General features: G+C 51.7%; 10 protein-coding genes across 10 annotated transcripts; 6 read left to right on the top strand and 4 right to left on the bottom strand.

The window, feature by feature from the left end:
- Nucleotides 1-749: 749 nt before the first annotated feature.
- Nucleotides 750-1,997, top strand: COCVIDRAFT_114495 (hypothetical protein; the record flags this gene model as incomplete). The annotated part of the gene is made up of 1 exon (XM_014695325.1): nucleotides 750-1,997. The coding sequence occupies one exon, from the start codon at nucleotides 750-752 to the stop codon at nucleotides 1,995-1,997; it is 1,248 nt and encodes a 415-aa protein (XP_014550811.1).
- Nucleotides 1,998-2,388: 391 nt separating this feature from the next.
- Nucleotides 2,389-2,658, bottom strand: COCVIDRAFT_114534 (hypothetical protein; the record flags this gene model as incomplete). Its single annotated transcript, XM_014695324.1, has 1 exon — nucleotides 2,389-2,658. The coding sequence occupies one exon, from the start codon at nucleotides 2,656-2,658 to the stop codon at nucleotides 2,389-2,391; it is 270 nt and encodes an 89-aa protein (XP_014550810.1).
- A 342-nt stretch (nucleotides 2,659-3,000) lies between these two features.
- COCVIDRAFT_114508 (hypothetical protein) lies at nucleotides 3,001-4,320 on the top strand (the record flags this gene model as incomplete). The annotated part of the gene is made up of 3 exons (XM_014695323.1): nucleotides 3,001-3,238; nucleotides 3,294-3,541; nucleotides 3,595-4,320. The coding sequence occupies 3 exons, from the start codon at nucleotides 3,001-3,003 to the stop codon at nucleotides 4,318-4,320; spliced, it is 1,212 nt and encodes a 403-aa protein (XP_014550809.1).
- Nucleotides 4,321-4,556: 236 nt separating this feature from the next.
- COCVIDRAFT_114519 (hypothetical protein) lies at nucleotides 4,557-4,736 on the top strand (the record flags this gene model as incomplete). The annotated part of the gene is made up of 1 exon (XM_014695322.1): nucleotides 4,557-4,736. The coding sequence occupies one exon, from the start codon at nucleotides 4,557-4,559 to the stop codon at nucleotides 4,734-4,736; it is 180 nt and encodes a 59-aa protein (XP_014550808.1).
- A 2,708-nt stretch (nucleotides 4,737-7,444) lies between these two features.
- Nucleotides 7,445-7,879, top strand: COCVIDRAFT_114537 (hypothetical protein; the record flags this gene model as incomplete). The annotated part of the gene is made up of 1 exon (XM_014695321.1): nucleotides 7,445-7,879. The coding sequence occupies one exon, from the start codon at nucleotides 7,445-7,447 to the stop codon at nucleotides 7,877-7,879; it is 435 nt and encodes a 144-aa protein (XP_014550807.1).
- Nucleotides 7,880-8,560: 681 nt separating this feature from the next.
- COCVIDRAFT_31536 (hypothetical protein) lies at nucleotides 8,561-9,250 on the bottom strand (the record flags this gene model as incomplete). Its single annotated transcript, XM_014695320.1, has 1 exon — nucleotides 8,561-9,250. One exon carries the CDS (start codon nucleotides 9,248-9,250, stop codon nucleotides 8,561-8,563), a length of 690 nt encoding a protein of 229 aa, XP_014550806.1.
- Nucleotides 9,251-9,847: 597 nt separating this feature from the next.
- COCVIDRAFT_31535 (hypothetical protein) lies at nucleotides 9,848-10,853 on the bottom strand (the record flags this gene model as incomplete). Its single annotated transcript, XM_014695319.1, has 3 exons — nucleotides 9,848-10,351; nucleotides 10,621-10,716; nucleotides 10,770-10,853. The coding sequence occupies 3 exons, from the start codon at nucleotides 10,851-10,853 to the stop codon at nucleotides 9,848-9,850; spliced, it is 684 nt and encodes a 227-aa protein (XP_014550805.1).
- Nucleotides 10,854-11,245: 392 nt separating this feature from the next.
- COCVIDRAFT_114493 (hypothetical protein) lies at nucleotides 11,246-12,916 on the top strand (the record flags this gene model as incomplete). Its single annotated transcript, XM_014695318.1, has 1 exon — nucleotides 11,246-12,916. One exon carries the CDS (start codon nucleotides 11,246-11,248, stop codon nucleotides 12,914-12,916), a length of 1,671 nt encoding a protein of 556 aa, XP_014550804.1.
- A 608-nt stretch (nucleotides 12,917-13,524) lies between these two features.
- On the bottom strand, nucleotides 13,525-15,633 carry COCVIDRAFT_20819 (hypothetical protein; the record flags this gene model as incomplete). Its single annotated transcript, XM_014695312.1, has 2 exons — nucleotides 13,525-15,143; nucleotides 15,324-15,633. 2 exons carry the CDS (start codon nucleotides 15,631-15,633, stop codon nucleotides 13,525-13,527), a joined length of 1,929 nt encoding a protein of 642 aa, XP_014550798.1.
- A 1,724-nt stretch (nucleotides 15,634-17,357) lies between these two features.
- Nucleotides 17,358-18,715, top strand: COCVIDRAFT_114498 (hypothetical protein; the record flags this gene model as incomplete). Its single annotated transcript, XM_014695317.1, has 2 exons — nucleotides 17,358-17,550; nucleotides 17,640-18,715. 2 exons carry the CDS (start codon nucleotides 17,358-17,360, stop codon nucleotides 18,713-18,715), a joined length of 1,269 nt encoding a protein of 422 aa, XP_014550803.1.
- Nucleotides 18,716-18,923: the final 208 nt, after the last annotated feature.

The following is an 18,923-nucleotide window of genomic DNA, read 5'->3' as shown; positions in this document are numbered from 1 at the left end:
TAGTATACACGACAGCTGGCCACCTCTTGCTATGGCGGCAAACACACCTGTCCTGCAGGATCAATGCCTGGCACCCGCGTGAACATGCAGAAAAAAAAACCGTGCAATGCAAGGCTGCGGGCGTCGGGAGGGGTGTGGGCGGTTTGGTAGGGCGGATTGTGCTAGTGTGGCTCGGCAAAGTCGAAAAACTAACCTCCGCCGTCCCCATATAACTTCTCTTGACCACCCACGACTCGCTCCCACACGCACACTCACCCTCTGCACCGTCCAAAAATCCATCCACCGCATCCAACAATCCACGCCACTGCCTCTCCACGGGCATCAAGAGCACAACACTCTCAAACCCCCCTCACCCGCCTGCTTGTCGCCCTCCCGCGACTTGCCCTAGCCGCCACCACCACCACCCCACGCCTCGAGGCCACACGCACAACCCGCTCCTCAGAGTTGCCAGCGACATCAGGAGTATATGTATTCGCGCCAACGTTACGCCTTCCGAGTCGAACCTCCCCCCAAACTGCAAAAATTTCGCTGTATGCGGATACCAAGCAGTACTATACACCAGACCAACGGCTAATCCACTGCCCCTCTTGACCCCGAGTCACACCTGTCTACCACCCCTACTACCCCAGAGCCTGCATTTGCGCATGTCTCTTTCGGCCCTCGTCAACATACCCGACCCGACCTTGTTTGTCCGCACGCTGCACTACCAGTAACAATCTTACCCTTCTGTTCCCCGCACCACCGTCACCATGGCCACCGTCAACATTCGCCGCGATGTCACCGACCCCTTCTACCGCTACAAGATGGAGCGTATCCAATCCAAGATTGAGGGCAAGGGTAACGGCATCAAGACTGTCATTGTCAACCTGACCAGCGTCGCTGGCTCGCTCGCCCGTCCCCCTGCTCACGTCATCAAGTACTTTGGTTTCGAACTTGGAGCCCAGACAAACACTAGCCCCAACGACGACCGCTGGATCATCAACGGCGCCCACGACGCCAGCAAGCTGCAGGACTACCTTGACGGCTTCATCTCCAAGTTCGTCCTCTGCAAGAAATGCAAGAACCCCGAAACCGATGTCCACATCAAGGATGGCAACATCACGCTCGACTGCAAGGCGTGCGGAAAGATTTCCGAAGTTGACCCTCGTCTCAAGCTTAGCTCTTTCATTCTCAAGAACGAGCCCAAGAAGGGCAAGAAGGACAAGTCTAGCAAGAAGGCTGAGCGCCGTGCCCGCAAGGAGGCCGAGGCTCGTGGCGAGGCTGGCTCGCCCGACAACGGCAGTCCCGGTGACAGCGCAGAGGAGAATGGCGACGACGGCGACCTTGCCCTCGAGGCTGGCAGTGATGACGAGCTCACTCGCCAGATCAACGAGGGCGCCAAGGAGATTGAGGAGGAGGATGCCAAGGAGGTCGAGTGGTCCATTGACACATCTGAGGCGGCCATCAGGGCCCGTGCCCAGGATCTCCCCGACGACCTCAAGCGTGCTCTTGTCATTGAGGAGGACGAAGAGGGTGGCTCCAACTACGACACTTTTGGCAAGTGGATCATCGACACGGGCGCAGAGAAGGGCGGCGTAGAGAATCTCGACAACGTCGACATCTACATCAAGGCCAAGGAACTCGGTATCGAGACCAAGCACCGCACCCTTACTGTCATCCCCCAGACTCTGTTCACGGAGAAGATTGTCAAGCAGATTGACGCCCGTGCTCCGATGCTCAAGAAGATGATCACGTCTGACAAGCACGAGAAGGCTTTCCTTGGCGGTATCGAGCGCTTTGTGGGCATTGAAAAGCCTGAGCTCATCCCACAGGTATCTGCCATCCTGCTCAAGGTGTACGAGAACGACCTCGTGTCTGAGGAGCAGCTTCAGACTTGGTGCTCCAAGGCCAGCAAGAGGTATGTTGACCTCAAGGTCAGCAAGACTGTTCGTAAGTCGGCCGAGCAGTTCAAGAATTGGCTTGAGCAGGAAGAGAGTGAGGAGGAGGACTCTGACTAGAACGGTTATGCTGACAACCGTGCGTGGTGAGAGTCTGTAGATCAGCCGACCGCCAAATGTCTCTACCTCTGCGTTGCTTTTTGTGTCGGCTTGTTCCTAGTTTGGTATCGCTTGGTTTTAGTTAAAGACGATACTCTATTCTCTCTCTACTTTATACTCTACTCTACCTAGCCAATCATTAGAAGAAGAAAACCCTGATTTTTGCAAGACTTCGCTTCATGACCGTGCATTGCCATCTACTTACATGTGTACCTACTTGAGTGCACCTGTGCCCCACTACTATGCCGTAGTCAATTCCTTCCACCAGGTGCTCGGGCCCACGCTGGGCACACGGCGAAGTCTCTGCGTGCATGTGTAGAAACGCCATCCGAGCCCACAGCCCGTGCTACAGCTAGTCAACGAGAACATGGCGCGCACCTGCATGCCCGCCCCCCACTCTATGATCAATCTTCGCTTGCACCCTGCCACTCACGGCTTGTAGCTTCTTATGCTCTTCCACTGACACTCCTCCACCACCCACCCTCTGGCCTCTGCCATGCAAGATATGTAGCGGCACCCAGATAGAGAGAGAGGAAGGAAAAAGCGAGCATCGGACCTCGCCTACCCTAGTGCCCCAGGTCTCTACCGCGTCAACCACGTCCTCAGCTCCCACACGGTCCATGTCCACCCGCTGCGAGCTTAGTCTCCGAGGTTTTGCCCCACAGAGGCAAGGGTAAGTGGGGGTTCCATGCTCTGGATCCCGGCCAAGAACGCCTTTTTTTCAATCCACCGCTCCATGGTGGGTGGAGCGCGCGACGCGACTGGGTGAGCGAGAACCCAAAAGTCTGGCTTATAATGTGACCGGCCCCTCGTCCTGGCTATAGCCCTTCTCCAAGCAACCGTACGCCTTGTACACCTCTCGTGAGCGACTTTGGGGTTTTGCGCTCACGTCAAATCCGAAAAGCTCCCACAGATTATCATCCTCGTCTAGTACTCGACCTTGATCGCCCATAGGCCTAGCGTCATGAACCAAGTCCAAGTCCACCCCGCTGAGGGTGTTGTTGTCCAGGATGCGCACCAGCAGCACTACGATCCCCAGTCAGTGCACAAGACAGGCGCCGGCCACTATGTGACGTCTGAAAACGAGTCGCATAGCGTCGCGCCAGCCAACGAAATCTTGGAACGCGATGCGCAGACAAAGGGACGCTGGTTCCAGTACATCAAGACGAAGCAGTTCTGGGTAACGCTAGTGATTGGGCAGGGTATGTATCCATGTCGACCTACTCCAATGTAGCACTGCTAACCAAGAACACGCAGTCCTTGCCATTTGCATTACCTCGACGAACACCTTCTCTTCTTTGCTCTCGGCAGAGGGCACTTCGATTCCCGCGTTCCAGACCTTCTTTAACTACGTCCTACTCAACATCATCTACACCTCATATACCCTGTACAAGTACGGTTTCAAAAAATGGGTCCGTCTCGTTGTAAAAGATGGATGGCGCTTCTTCATTTTAGCTTTCATGGACGTCGAGGGTAACTACTTTGTTGTCCTGGCGTACCGCTATGTAAGTCGTACTCGCTTGCGTTCATTCACGAGCAATCTCTAACACACCTGCAGACTACTATTCTCAGTGCCCAGCTAATCAACTTTTGGGCCATCGCCGTCGTCGTCATCATCTCCTTCTTCTTCCTCAAAGTGCGCTACCATTACACCCAAATCTTCGGTATCCTTCTCTGCATCGGCGGCCTAGGCGTGATCTTCGGCTCAGACCACATCACAGGCAGCAACAACTTTGGCGCTACCGATCAAGTCAAAGGCGACTTGTTTGCTCTCCTAGGCGCCACATTCTATGGTCTCTCTAATGTGTTCGAGGAATGGCTCGTTTCTGAACGGCCTCTTTACGAAGTCGTTGGCCAATTGGCTTTCTGGGGCATGTTGATCAACGGCACGCAGGCTGGCATTTTCGACCGCGATGCCTTTCGCACCGCCACGTGGAACGCAGATGTCGCCGGCTACATTGTGGGCTACACACTCATCCTCTCCCTCTTCTACTCGCTTGCTCCCGTTCTGTTCCGCATGAGTTCTGCCGCCTTTTTCAACATTTCCCTGCTTACAGGAAGTTTCTGGGGTGTGGCTATTGGTGTCAAGGTGTTTGGGCTCAAGATTCACTGGATGTACCCGATTGCGTTTGTCTTGATTATCATCGGCCAGGTTATCTATTTCCTGAGACAGAGCTCGGTCGGCGAGGCGCTGAAGCCTTGGCTGGGAAAGAATCAAGAGAGGGGACATGCTGGGCTGGGTACGGCGAAGAGGAGGGTCGAGAGGCCTGAGGCTATTGTTTGAGGATGTGTTTTTCTCATACGGGATAGATGAATGGATGGTTGGGGAGATGCGAATACCCTGGTTAGTACGAGGTTCACGTATTACTATGATCTTGAACCGCTCGATAATGAATGATGCTTTTTTCCCACTGAAATAGTCATGCCGCTCTACTCTTTTTTCTTGAAAATCAATGTTAAATCTAGTTTGTCCATGTACGCCTAGGTAGGCGAATGGTTGTGCAATGTCATTGGATCCATATGATTGCAGAAAACTACCTCTACACCCACATTATTAAATCACTAGAGGTCTGCGTGAAAGTAAAACTTGGATACTACTTGTTTGCTAGCTCCTTAGTTGGAGCCTCTCCAGCGAAGGCAAAAGTGGGAGTAGTCATGTTCTATCCGTGGGATAGTGCCAAGCTTTTGGTATATCGATAACATCACGTGGGCGCTTTCGAGAATTCTCGTCCACAAATACCGATTATCCACGCATCTGATGAACCTATCTTGATTATTATGGCACATACGATCATAGATTCAAGAAATTTAGCCATCCCGTTCGATCTGGCCTATACAAGCTTGAAATCGGCGGATTAGTAGTTAGGTGGGTGACCACTAGCGAATCCCCGCTGTCGTATGTATGTTTTTGCTTTTTTGCTTGCACTGTCTTTAGCCAAGCTGTCTTTTTTTACACGAGGCCCAATAGCCTATCTCTGGATTGATGCGGTTTGCGTTAACTAAGGCTCTAAGTGGCGACAGCGGCGTCTCGGAGGACGGGCGAGTACGACTATCTAGGTGATTGACCGCCAAGTGCGTAGTGGTGTTAGTATTGGGGATAGATCCAGAGGCGAAGTTGCTACCGGGGAAGTTGACGTTGTTTGCGTTTGCGTTGACGAGGATCAGTGCCAAGTTCCTTTTGTGATACCAGTCCCTGTGGTCGTCTGCGCTGTTCTCGCCGTGTCGAAGGTCGAGTGCCTGCATATTGCGTCAGGCGCTGGCAGCCCGGATCTCCGTGTTCCCTGAATTCCTTGTCTCGATTCCATCCTGCTGCGTCCCAGGGGATTCAGGATGGGTTGTCCTCAGTGGGTGCTCTGTGATCGTTGAAGTATTCTGCGTTTGTCATCACATTGCTTAGGAGTTCTGGGTTGTGTATTAGCAAATAGTAACAGGTAGGATGGGTGGAAAACACGAAGCGGAGGGAAACAAGGTAACGTACTGTTGCAGTTGCCTTGCAAGGTTTGCTGCCAGATTGGGACACCGGTTCTCGTGGTCCCAATGGATTCTTCGGGTTTAGTGCGTTGTCTCCGAGGGCAGGCTGCCAACCCCATCCTCCCTCCTCGGAATAAGCAAACGGAAATCGATCACAACTCTGTGTCGAAAGAGTCTAGACTTATAAATGTTTCAACTTTGCTTCGAGGGGAGTCGGATAAAGATCTAGGTACAAAGAGAACCTTGGCGCATATTGCTTTAGCCCTGCCTTTACGTAGTATGTGCAAAGTTGGTTGAGCCTACCCTTCAGGGTTTAGATATACTGATCATCTTTAGGGAGAGCAACTGCATTATAATTTCAAGCTCTGTTAGGCTATAGAGGCGAATAGACCGCGCAATAATATGTCTCTGGCTTTGTTGAAATTAATAGCTAATCGATACTGCACAAATGCCATCAACGCCTTGGGCTTTAGTTTTTTCGCTATGTCTTCCCTTGCTCTTCATACAGTCATTGATAATGCTGACTTTTAGACGACACGAGCGTGTCTTTGAACCTTAGCTGAGCGTCGCGCGGCTAAACTGACAATTTGGCTGCGTCACTGTGCATTTGCATCTCCTATCTTGTTTCGACGGAGGAATTCAATAGAGTACCCCGCCAGGACTGCATCGTATCTAGGTTACACCACCCACAAACAAACACTGACCATTTTCTATCAATCTGTACACCAACTTCGCTTCCCATAATGAATAAATTAGAGAAAGCCAAAAACTCCGCGGACTCTAGCACATGCATCTGTTGCAAGCGGTCAAAGACGGGAGGTGCCTTCTTCGAGCTCAAGTCCCACACCCCTGGCGAAACACCGAAGTCCAGGTATAAGCAATTGGAAGCTTAGATCACTGTTTTTCGTGAAGCAAGCGATCAAGGCTGCCAGCGATGTGCAATAGTATTCAAAATGGTCACAGCGTGGAAAAGAGACAACCGCGAAGATAGTAATAGCTACATAGTTGTCAGCAACATTTCATCCGACGATCCGGTGACCAATATGGACGTACGATTGACGAGAGAGTATGCATCTTTTTCATCGAATGACGTTATGCTGGAATTGCTGAGTGCGAAACGTACATGTCTCACAAATCGATCATGCGACTTTACCGTAGCATTTGAGTTCTAATAAAGTGAAGACAGCAGTTCAACCGGCATGCTGGGAAGCCTCATAGGACAATAGAACCTTTTTAGTAAACCGTTATGGTTTGAAGACGCCACTTCTGATGATGCGCTACAAGAGAACATCAAGTCTCTGGAGCGTTGTTTAGCGCACCACAAATACTGCACAAACATCCCGAGCAAGCTTCCCAAGAGATGCCTCGAACTGAATCAGACAACTATGACTTTACGAGACACTGCCTCGTTCCTTTCAGTGGAGTGATATGTTTGTTTGAGTCATTGCTGGGGCCCCGAAGGCCCGACTCTTCAACTAACAAGCGCAACTGAGAGCGACCTACGACAAGGTGTTGACTTGGACACAGTCCCTCGAACTTTCTCCGAAGCCGCAAAAGTATGCCTGAAAATGGGCATTCGATTCCTGTGGATTGATGCGCTCTGTATGTTAGACCCCAAACTACGATAGAAGACCGCTAAACGCCTTGCAGGCATCATTCAAGGGAACGAGGCTGATTGGATGGAAGCAGCGACCACTATGGCAAACATGTATGAGAATGCTTTCTTCACGATAGCTGCAACTGGTGCTGACAATAGTGACGAGGGTCTTCGACCCTTCAGAGAGGAGTCCAAGCCTGTGAGGCTCGGAACCTCCGACATTTTTGTACGAGAATGTATCAGTAAGGACAGCTGTATGTTATATGGGACTCGCAATCGCACGACTTGACCACTGCTGCTACGTGCTTGGGCGTTCCAAGAAGGCCAGCTTTCGCCACGGATGTTGCGCTTCAGTTGCTATGAGATTGTTTGGGATTGCCGCACAACACGAGTAGAGCATGAGGAGAAAAAACGGGAATCCATTCTAGGCGCTGATGCCATCAACCTCCTGCCTTTCTTCTTCTCGTCTGGTGCCGCAAAATCAACCGACTTAGAAATCGCATGGCATAGTACCGTAGAGCAGTATTCAGATCTGAATTTGACCCATCAAAGCGATAGGCTGCCTGCGATTTCAGCACTGGCACAGCGTATGGCGGAACTGCGGCCTACCGATATCTATCTTGCAGGTATGTGGCGGAACACCTTGCTTCCTGATTTACAGTGGAAAGGAATCCGTCAACCCTACAAGGAATCGACATTGCCAACCTGGTCCTGGGCTTCCACGCGTGGAGTTATGTACCTCACCACCGAGTTCATACTGAAAGGCGTAAAATAGTGGACTTCAGTTACACACCAGTGGGACCAGAAGAGATTGGATACATCGAAAACGCGATACTCACCATACAAGGGGCTGTACTGCCCATCCGAGCAGGATTCAAGTCAGATCCAGAATTTCCTTATCATAATGTACCCGATGTCACGGACCTGCCGGTGTTCTCCGGGCGAACTATGATATTGAATCTTGACTTTAAATTTTCTACAGACCATGTTTTTGGCGGAGATCATCCCTATCTGGTCTTGTTACTGGACGGCAACAGCGCAGGGCTCTATGGACTTATCATATGTCAAATTGGAGTTATGTACGAACGTGTTGGATTTTGTTCTATGTATACTATGAGCGGCGATAGTAGAGAGACGATAGAAACAATGGTTGAGGAAATGGCATCACTCCCATTGACTACGGTCCGGATAGTCTAGACGGCTAGACTCCAAATCAGGAATTTGACCAGGAAGGCGCTGATGCCAAAGCGCTATTGTAGGAAGGTGAGTCGTTGTTGCGCAATCAAGAAGGCGACAATCCCATTGACACGCTAGGTGCCCCCACCTCTAGCATGCTAGGAGAGTGTCTATGTTGCCCATGTGTCAGTAAGGCGCTCTCTTTGTTATGCGTTATGCCAACGCAAGACTCCTGCTATATATAGTATCTACCCATACAGGTGTTAGTTGTCGAGTATATCTACAATCCTGCTGTTAGTGGCAATACATTAGTGTGATCGAAGGTGGCATCAATGACTGACTGGTTTGTCGTAACAAATGTCCGCGAGACTATCTTCTTCGGCTCCTCGTCGGTCAAAAAGGTGAATTGCTTGCCGAACTGTTTGGCAATCGATCCAGGGGGCCCGTCTAGCATGACAAATCCGTATGGGTCGTCACCATAGTCGACTCCCAGATTGTCCGGGGTCGTGTCTTTGTGATTGTTATCAAAGTTATTGGACCATTGCCAGGTGACACCGTCATTCTTGTCATTCTTGTCATCGTACGCATCGCTCCAAAGGTAGGCGGGGTTCACTGGCCAATCCTTCGTCAATCGTGATGGAGGCGAGCAACAAAGTGTGTTATCCAGAGAGAGCCCATCGCCTAACCAACAGACGGACATTTCATTGTCAAGCCCAAGGTTTGGTGGCGTGGTTTGAGCTTGTGTAACCATCAGTCGCCCGTCCAAGCAATGCTTGCTGCGGAAAATGCCAATCTCTTTGCAATAGTCTTCCTTGGAATTTGCATATTGAGAGACTGGAGATTGGTATTTTGCCATGAAGTGATCAGGGTCATTGGGCCATTGGCAGTTCTCGAAGGGGTCGTCTTTCGGGCAACAGAAGGATCTGAAATGCTGATGCGTCTTGGTACCACCTTGACCGTCGTTGCGCATACCTGTTTGAGTTTTTCAGGTGTCTCCATCATTTTGATCATACCGTGTCGCAACACTGACCTCATCAGATGAGCAATGCCGGTTTTCGTCCGCAGTCCAATCGCATCCAGTCCAGTCGCATTTATATACGATTGGGGTAGAGTCGCAACAAAGCTTACGAGTGCCAAATATACACGATGCTTTCCCGAGTGGGTCGATATAGGTGTTCTGGTTTAGTCCGAATTGCGATTTGCCGCATTCACCACTGCAACCGAAAACGCTCCGTTCTGGAGCACCGATCCATTCGCAAATCTTCGGCATAGCTTTGGTAGGGCAGCATACGTGTTGGAATTTGCCTTTAGGACAATGGACGCTCGAAGATCCATCGCCTACATTGGCGTGCATTTCGTGGTCAATTGCCAATGAGAAGAAGCCTGGCTTACACATTTTACTACCAGTGTTTCGTGCTACTCGAGAGGTATTGCGAGTCCGAGACAACCGGAGATCCACTGCCTAGCACAACCTTCCCAAGCACTTTCTTTCCACCGTACCCTAGTAATGCTGACTGAGTTACCGAGGAACTGCGGGAAGAGTGTGGGATACCAAGATTGCGCAAATTCATAGGGTTGTTCTCTGTACACGAATTATCGGAACGATGTTCCATCCCTCAGCATACAGTAACGTTCCTGGATGCAATGAAGAGGGATCACCCCCGCAGTTCTCGAGGTGCCCTGACAGATGGCCTCCGCTAGGACTTGCTTCAAAATCTCGGATGTGCTCTGGCCTGATTTTGTTGTACCAAACCGACTGTCCATGAATGTCGAGAAAGTGCACCTTGACCAATTTTTCTTGCAGTGCCTCCTCGTCAAAAAGGAAGTGAATAGATTTGGACTTCATGACTGCGTTGTACAACGGCAGTCTCGCCTCATCGTTTGGTGGTGAGACTGCAAGCTGGCTTTCGTCATTCTCCGGGTGCCCATCGTTGTAATGGACGACAATGTCTATGAGTTGAGGTAGACGCAGGAAAACCCTTGTCCAGTCGTGCCCATATTGACCATAAAGACTCTCGTCCTCAAGAACAATCTCCGGCCCAAAGTCTGCTTGACCGCACTCGAACATTTCCTGGTAAGCAGTGTCAAGTTTAACCGCATAACAAGTACGGATCCAGATTGGGTAAGGGACACGGCTCAGGAATTTCTGGGTTAGATTGCGCTCGGTGATCGTCTGGTGGGGAGCCAATATACGCTGAACTCGCGATTACGGTGGCAGATATGGCGCATCGGGAGGAGGACTATCCGTGTGACTGCACATTCTCCAGTATGGCTAACGCAAATCTTAGTTTAGCACATTTTGCAGTACTTTATGCAGTTCGTCGTGAACAAGGCACCCACACTGCGATTAATATGGTTCATCGACAGCCATCTGGAAGCAAGGTCGTTCCACTGCTCCTGATCGTTCTCTTCCGCTTTATCGACATCCCAATTAGTCTTTGCATATCGCGTTAGTAGATGGCAGACAGAAATAAAGTGAATACACTGACTAGGACAAATTGGTCGAATGGCAAATTGCCATACTCGGCTCCCGGGTTGAGCAGTGTTGATTCATGCTCGTGAACAGGCTTCATAGCCAATATTTCAGTCTACTGCATCTCGGAGATTGAACCTCACGCGATATAAGAAATATGTAAATACTGGAGACTCGCCAAGAGCCAAGCAGACGCTATGTCGCGAACCAATCCTATGAGCGAGAGCCCATGCGCTGTCCAGTTACGTTATTCTACTTGCTCTAACCTAGATCGAGCTTAGAGAAGTATTAGCACTTAACCCTGTGTAACAACGTCATTCTTCCTGCCCACCTATGACAGCGCCACTTGTCCCCAGCCACGTTTCGTGCAGCCTCTCCACTCCTATCTTTTTGTCCCCACCTACATCATCAACATCGCCTCATTAATCGCTCCTCAAAGACTCTATGAACATATACCTAAGAAGACACTAGCGTTCTTCCTTTTTTTTCAGAATGTCTTCTCGTGGCCTCCCCGAAGTCCTGATGCAAAAGGTCGACGAATACGTTGACTCGCTGGCGCCCCAGATCCAACCCCGCATTGCGTCTGAACTAGAAGATTTCCAACAAAAAACAATCGATAGCCTCGAAACACAAGTCGTGGATGCCTTTCGCTCCCTTTTCAATCAAGACTCACCTTCTGGACATGGCAATCGTGGCTCATCGTCGGGCGGCCCGTGGAATCTCAGTGATGCAGCACCTGATGCGTACGGCGGACAGTCACTGCCATTTGCAGACGAAATAGCAAAGTTGACCCGCAGCTTTGGACAGATTTCTGATGAGGCAGGTGGGGATTTGCGTGAAATATTTGCACTCACCCAGGGAAATAGCAATCGAGGGGCGCCGGATCAAGCCCGATCTCAAGATGTGGATTTTTCATCTGGAGCAAGGGGGTTCTTGTCCTCGGCCCTGAACGTAGTGCAGGGTAGTTTGGAAAACCGGAATGGGTCTAATGGCGGTGGAGGTGGTCAAGGATTCGAAATCGGAGGTCTCCTCGGCATGCTGTCCAACACTATCAAAGAGGCGTCGCAAAACCCAGAAGAAAAGGCTAGACTTATCAGCCCTGAGATCAAGCAGGTGGTGGGTGAAAAGTTGCGATCGCAGCATGCGCCTATTGCTGAGCAATTCACCCGTATTGCGCTGGACCATATCAAGCGCTGGCTGCGTGGAAACACCAGCTCGAGGGACCTGGGTGAAGGTGCAAAAGCCGAGATCGCAGAGCAAGTAGGCGACTTGGTCAAGGGTCTTGGGAGCCTCTTCGGTAACAAGAAGAGCGGAAACGAAGGATCTGCTAGAGGCTTCGACGAGTCGAGTCGCGATGGCGACAACGGCGGTAGTGGAGGTGGCTTCTCACGCGTCATCAGCGACAAACTGAGCACAGGACTAGCAAAGGTACATCGAGAAGTACGCCTCGAGTTCCGCAAGGTACTTGGACAAATCGAAAAACAGCTTTTCGAACTCTTGCCCGACCAGTTCCAGCGGCCGCTGGAGAAAATCCTCGGTGGTAACCCGTTCGACTCGCAGCTCGACCGCGACGCAGAACCCAATGCAGACCGCGGCTTTGGCGACGACATCAAAGCCAAGCTCCTCGGCAAGATCCGCGATCTTGTCCGCAAAGTGCAAGAGACACTCCGCGAGAGCATTCTCGGCGTCGTCAACGGTGGTCACCGTCGCTTCGAGCGCGAAAGCTGGGTGTTTGTGCAGTCCATGGTGGAGCAAAAAGTCCAGCGGTACCTCCCCGACGTCAAAATCAGCGTGCCAGACGACATTGGCAACGAGAATGTCAGCGTGGGGAGCCCTGTGCAGCAGAACATAGGTGGGGGTGGTGCGGCATACGAACAAAGACCTCCTCATCCTCCTGCTTCACAGCATCAAGAGTATAGACCAGACCAGCAGTATGCTCCTCCGCCCCAATCGTATCACCAGCAATCACCACCTCCACCACAGTACCAGGGTGGAAATTATCCTCCACCGCCACAACAGCAACAACAGCAATACCAAAGCTATCAACAGGGGTATCCGCAACAGGGATATCAAGAGCAGGGACACCAGCAACATGGATATCAACAGCAGGGATACCAGCAACAGGGCTATGGGGAGAATGAGTACCGGAGGAACGAGTACTAAGAGAAACAAAGGAGAGGATGGATGTGAGTACGCGTTTCAGCAATCAAGACCTGAGAACGAAAAGGAAGAATACCATTAAACTGTGAGCTAGCCATAACAAATCACAAAGCAAGTCAAACATGACATGTGCACGAGAGAAAAGATGTGCAATGCTCTGCTGGAATTGCATCAAGCAAGTCCAACCCCTTCATTCAACGAAATATATGCATAACATCACCTCGTAGCTAGAACCAAAACTGCATGCACAAAGTGATTACTGGCAAATGTTTTGCCGCACCTCAAATAATATTCATTTGCGTTCTCGACGCAAGGAAGGAAGGGGAGAGAAAAAAAACGACTACATCATATCTACTACGCTTACTACCGAATAAACGCCATGCATGCCAAAAGAAAAGCAAGAGCACAAATCAAGTCAAAAACCCAGTGGTATCATGAGACCTCGCTTTGGACTAAACCCCACTTCCCCATGACACACCGTCATGGTGCGCCAGTTAGGACAAAAAAGAACCCCCCCTCCCCCACGCCCTCTTCCAGCGCAGTGGAAATAAAAATAGCAGTAGCAGTAGTAACGATAAAATAATTATAATAATAATAATTATAACAACTCCTTACCCAGACGATGAAGCAGAGTCTTCGGCAGCAGGCGAAAGTGCTCCAGCCTGGTTGCGTGGCAATGCCTTGATAGCACTGTGCACCTCGCTGCTAGCCATCTTCTGCCACTTTTCCCGAGTATCTTGGTCAGCAAGCGCATCCGCGCCCGCCTCGCCAACCTTTTCATACAGCAAGCGTGATACATCGCGATTCACGTCTGTGTATTCCTGTTTTGAAACTTCCTTTTTTAGGTACAACGGCTTCAAGACTGCAGTTACCATGCGCTGCAGTTCAGCCTTGGTCGAATAGGAAAGTGATGGACGGATAGGTGACGAATCCTTGGAGCGGGGCGGGCTGCTAAGACCAACAGAGCGATGCGCGAGCTTACGGCGACCAGCGCGATCATCGTCTGCGGGCGAGTATGGTGAGTAAGTGGGTGACAGTTGGGCCTCTTTTTGCGCAGGTGACGCAGTGCGAGTAAGATTCAAAGGTGGCGGTGTCGTCATGCCAGGGAGCGTATGATAGACGGGAGACAGTCCTGGTGATGAGTGCTGTGGCGAGCAAGCACGCTCAACAATGATGCGCCGAGGCTGAGGGGCGGCAATCTCCTTATCGCGCTCGGCAAACCGATCCACCTCGACTTCTTGCAAGAGAGATTGCAAGAAGCCAGGAGCAGGGGCAGATGATTCGCCATTTGCAGCTGGTGGCGATGATGCCACAGCAGCTGCAGGCGCATGCGCAGCGGCATTGCGACGAGCCGCCGCCGCTGACGACTCACCATTGTCCACATGCATACGTGTCCGAGGACGCTTCAGCTTGCGCTCTGGCTTCTGCTCGCGAGGCTCCGACTCTGCAGAAGAATCAATAGACTTCCGCTTGCGTGCCCGTCGACTGCTTGTGCTCGCCACACTAGGTGCAGGTTGTGCCTCGGCCTGGGCGAGTTGTTCGCGAGCCTTCTCGAACTGGTTCCACGCGCGTAATTCTTCCTGTGATTCGGGATCTTTTGGCGTCTTTGGCGGGTCGCGATGTAGTGTTCGGTTGATGGGTTGTGCTGTTAGGTTGGAGTTGCGGCGTCTGCCAGTGACAACGTTATCAGTGACCATCTGGAATCGATTGCCTGCTCCTGCCCGCCGCGCTACCCGCATGCGTTCCTCCCATCTGCGATCCTCGCGGCGCGTAACGTCAGACTGGTTCTCAGACTGCTCTTCTTCGTCAAAGGGAAATTCAATGTCGAACTGTAGGCGGTCCCAAACGCTTTGCCAGACTCCTACCCATTCATCAGGGGCTTGATTGTGGCGGGGCACACGGCTTCTACCATTAATCCAGGCAGCAGGGCCTCGGATAGCAGGTCGTCGTCTGGATGCAGCCTCGAGCAAACTGGGGTTCTCGACACAGCCCTGACAGTACCAGGGGCCACGCGAGGGCATCCGGTCAAGCCCGGCGCAGAAGACATGGCATAGTTGCTCACAGCTGTGGCAGTACATGAGTTGTGACGCGTCACCAAACTCATCGCAGACCATACATGCATCATAACTCCCATCATCCTCGAGGGTATAGTCCTCCTCGATGATCATGGATGGATCGATGTCTGCGACTTGCTGCTTGTCCTGGACGGTATATTCGGAAATCTTAGGGCCTATACAAATGTCAGCCGGCAATTCGTCGTTTCGAATCCATGTGATGCGGCGCAATAGCATAAGGATGGGCAGAAGTTGTGTTGTGCTCGACTGACCATTTAGCCAGTAGCCAGGCTACTACCAGGCAACGAAAACAACGTCATGACTGCAGAGCTCCATAGTATCCAGGACAAACATACCTCCAACGCATGCGCTGAGCTCGACCATGTTGAAACTGGCTCGGCATATAGGGCAGCTGTTCGCTCGCTCGACCCAAGGCTTGAGGCAGTCATTGTGCAGGTCGTGGCCACATGGAAGCAAATGTGCTACCATGTCCTCGTCCTTGACAGAGGATACGACCACGTCTTTGTTCTTGGCATCGTGTTGGAGTCCGGCTGGGACATCAGCACTATTCTCAAGGGAGTTGGTCGCGAGCGGTGGTACGGTGGCGGTAGGGCCGTCGTCTCGGGGGACGAGATCGCCGAGGCAGACTATGCACGTCTCGGCCATTGGTGTCGTGTTTCGAAGTAAAGGAACGAATGTACTCGTCGACGCGATTCATAAGTTGGGAAGATGGTCAGGTAGACAGAGCGGGGACCGTGGTTTAAGTACGCGGACGCTAGTGGCTTGGCCGGCGGATCATTGATCATTCACTACCCTGCAGCAGCCACACTCGACAGGCAGTCGCGCCAACCCCGGAAACTCGTGACAGGTGCTTGGGGGAGGGGCACTAAGTGGGTACAGAGTCCAGTTTGGGTCCGTACCGTCTGATCGTATTCTATGTATATGCCGTCAGCCTGCCCAATTGCCGCAGCCCTACAAGCTCAGTCAGTCTTCAGAGTTCCTTACTGTACCTCACTACGTGTCCAGCTACCCTGCGCGGGTGTGCACATGTGACTTGCCCGCGTCGCTCAGTGGTGAGTCGGAAAGACAAACATGTTTCAGCCAGGCCGCTCTGCTATGCTGCGCTCGCTTCTCCAGATGTAGCACCGGGGCCTTAAAGTGCTTCTGTTATGGGTCCCGACTACTATGTCCAGGGTGGTACTAGAGTCTTCCCAATGTGCATACGCAGTCTTGCAAGGGGAAGGTGATACGGCAGACGACATTGATAATAACCTTTCGAGTCTGATGACCTATTCTGGATGCCGGATGGCCACTCGAGGTGTGCAGATAAGACAGCGGAAGCTACCGCAGCTATGCCCAGTCCTTGGTGCATACTTAGTATCGTGATGCCGTCTCAGGTACATTCTCCGCAGAACTGTCAATGCCAGCCCATGCAACATGCAAAACACGTACGAGTGCGATGCGAAAATCGGGCAGGTGCCGGTACTGCCAATCATTATCTTTTTATCATCATGTTCGGGGAGATTCGCGTTCGATAGCCTTTGTGCGCATGTATCTCTCTCTCTCCGCAGACGATAAAGTTGAACGCGTGGCTCTTACTATATTTCTACAGCTATCGTCTTGCGCAACACGAACAATGTGAAGCCTGCAGGCAGCCACTCAAAATCGCACACTAGATCCATTCTAGCTGCCCTACACATGGCCGTCAAGTTAGCGACACAGCAAGGCAATGGGTGGTTGTTGAATCGAAAAAAACATCTTCTAGTCTCCACCAACCGCGCTTGCTGACCAGGTTACCCAGCTCTCTTTGTATGCGCTGCAGCCAATCCGGTAAGAACAAGCGCAAAAGCCGCAAAATCTTGTTTGACACACAATCGGAATCGTGACAACCCTGGTGGAGAAGAAGAAGATGGACAGCGGTGAGGAGAATTTTGCTGCCCGTCGATTCGGAGGGGTATTCTTCGATTCCAACATCTGTGTGCCAAGCCCACTAACCGCTTGTGACATGGACCATTGTTGCCAGGTACACTTGGACACACCCCTCAGCTTACCCTTTTTCGAGCAGTCCTGCACACAGCCATATCGTGCATCGCGTCGCTAGACTTTGGTATATTCACACAGGACATCGCATTCGTTGCTTGCGTCGTACTGTTGAGAAGAATGCGCTGCGAAAAAAGGGATGACATCGCCCATGCCGGCGCCTGGTTACCTCGGCATGACCTCAGAGAGTACCAAAAGAAGGGTCATGTCCGATGACAGTAGTCGTCGTGAATGTGAAATTTGCTCCTGTTGATATAACACCACCTCCCTCCACCACTTCATTCCCATCATTTATCCATTCAACTTTCCTGTTTCGAAGCCAAAAAAAAGTAAATAAATTTTACAGCACAATGGCTCAAGAGTCGCGCCAGTACGAGTTGGTGCTCCTGGGAGCCACTGGATACACGGGCAAACTCGTCGCCGAATGGATCACGACACATCTGCCTGATGACCTCAGGTGGGCCATCGCGGGACGCAATGCAAAGAAGCTACAGGGTGTTGTCAAGGAATTGTCCGAACTGAGGCCCGATCGCAAAGAGCCAGGTACGTGACGAAAATGTTCCGTGGTGACAAAAAAACCATGTGACGGAGAGAAGGAAAAAGAAAAGAAAAGAAAACTGACGATTGCCCAGCCATCGAAACCTGCGAGCTCGAGCAATCCCAACTCGACGCACTTGCCAAAAAGACTACACTCGTAATCACAACTGTAGGCCCATTTATGCACTATGGCGAGCCCGTCCTTGCCGCCTGCGTTAACAACGGCACGCACTACCTCGACTCAACGGGCGAGGTGCCCTGGATCTACGACATGATTGCAAAGTATGATGCGCTTGCCCAAAAGAACAAGACCATCATCATTCCAGAGTGCGGCCTCGACTCTGTTCCTGCAGACATCATGGCGTACGTGCTTGCGCGAGAGGTGCGCAAGCGGTACAATGCTGCATGCGAGCGCGCCATCATGACGCTGTACAGATTCAAGTCTGGAATTAGTGGCGGCACCTCGCTTACCATGCTCGAGCTGTTCAAAAACTATTCGCTCAGCCATCTAGCGAAATCAATGCATCCGTACTCGCTGTCGCCGGTCAAGGCGGACAAGGTTGCCGCGCCGCCTGCAGGAAGCTTTCCGTATAGTCTTGTTGGCCTGAAGATGATTCCCGAGCTGGGCGGTGTTCAAACCACCGGATTGATGGCTCCTGTTGATGAATGCATTGCACACCGCTCATGGGGCCTCTACCAATCCTCAGGCGACGAGACACTGCAATACGGCCCCCGGTTCCGGTTCAACGAGTACGCGCGCGCACCAAGCTTTTTTGCTGGTCTCGCTCAGAAGGTGGTGCTTACCTCCATCTCCATCTTACTCGCTTTTCCCCTCACAAGATGGGTCGTCGAGCCGCTCTTCAAGATGGTGATTCCCAGCCCGGGCCAGGGACCGTCCAGGGAAAGCATGAAGAAGGACTTTATGCATTACCGTGGCGTAGGCTGCACCGAAGATGGGAAAAAGGTAGTCGCCAATCTAGAAGTCGCTCATGGTGGCTATGCTGCGACGGCCATTACGCTGAGCGCTGCTGCCAAGCTGATGCTCAGGGGGAGGCTTGACCAGACAGAGGCTGGGAGGTTGGGAGGTGGTATTTTGACGCCGGCGACGCTAGGTGACGAATACGTGAATACGTTGAATGAGTTTGGCATGAAGATCAGGGTAGACGAGTAGAGGGAAGAGGGGGCGCGGGAGTCGTGCATGCATCAATGGGGCTCTGCGTGGTTTGGGACTGGCGTCAATATCACATATGGCATCTATCTATTGAATTGAATCTTGCGTTACCATGGCTATTTACCCGCCTGCCGATCGTTTGTGTTACGGGTCCTGCCCTGTCTCTGTCTCCAACCCCCCCCCCCCCCCCCCCCCCCTGCCCACACAT

This window comes from Bipolaris victoriae, assembly GCF_000527765.1.
Source record: "Bipolaris victoriae FI3 unplaced genomic scaffold scaffold_166, whole genome shotgun sequence".
NCBI classification, from domain to species: Eukaryota; Fungi; Ascomycota; class Dothideomycetes; order Pleosporales; family Pleosporaceae; genus Bipolaris; species Bipolaris victoriae.
Note: the sequence above shows the minus strand (reverse complement) of the source record. Positions and strands in the feature narration are given on the sequence as shown.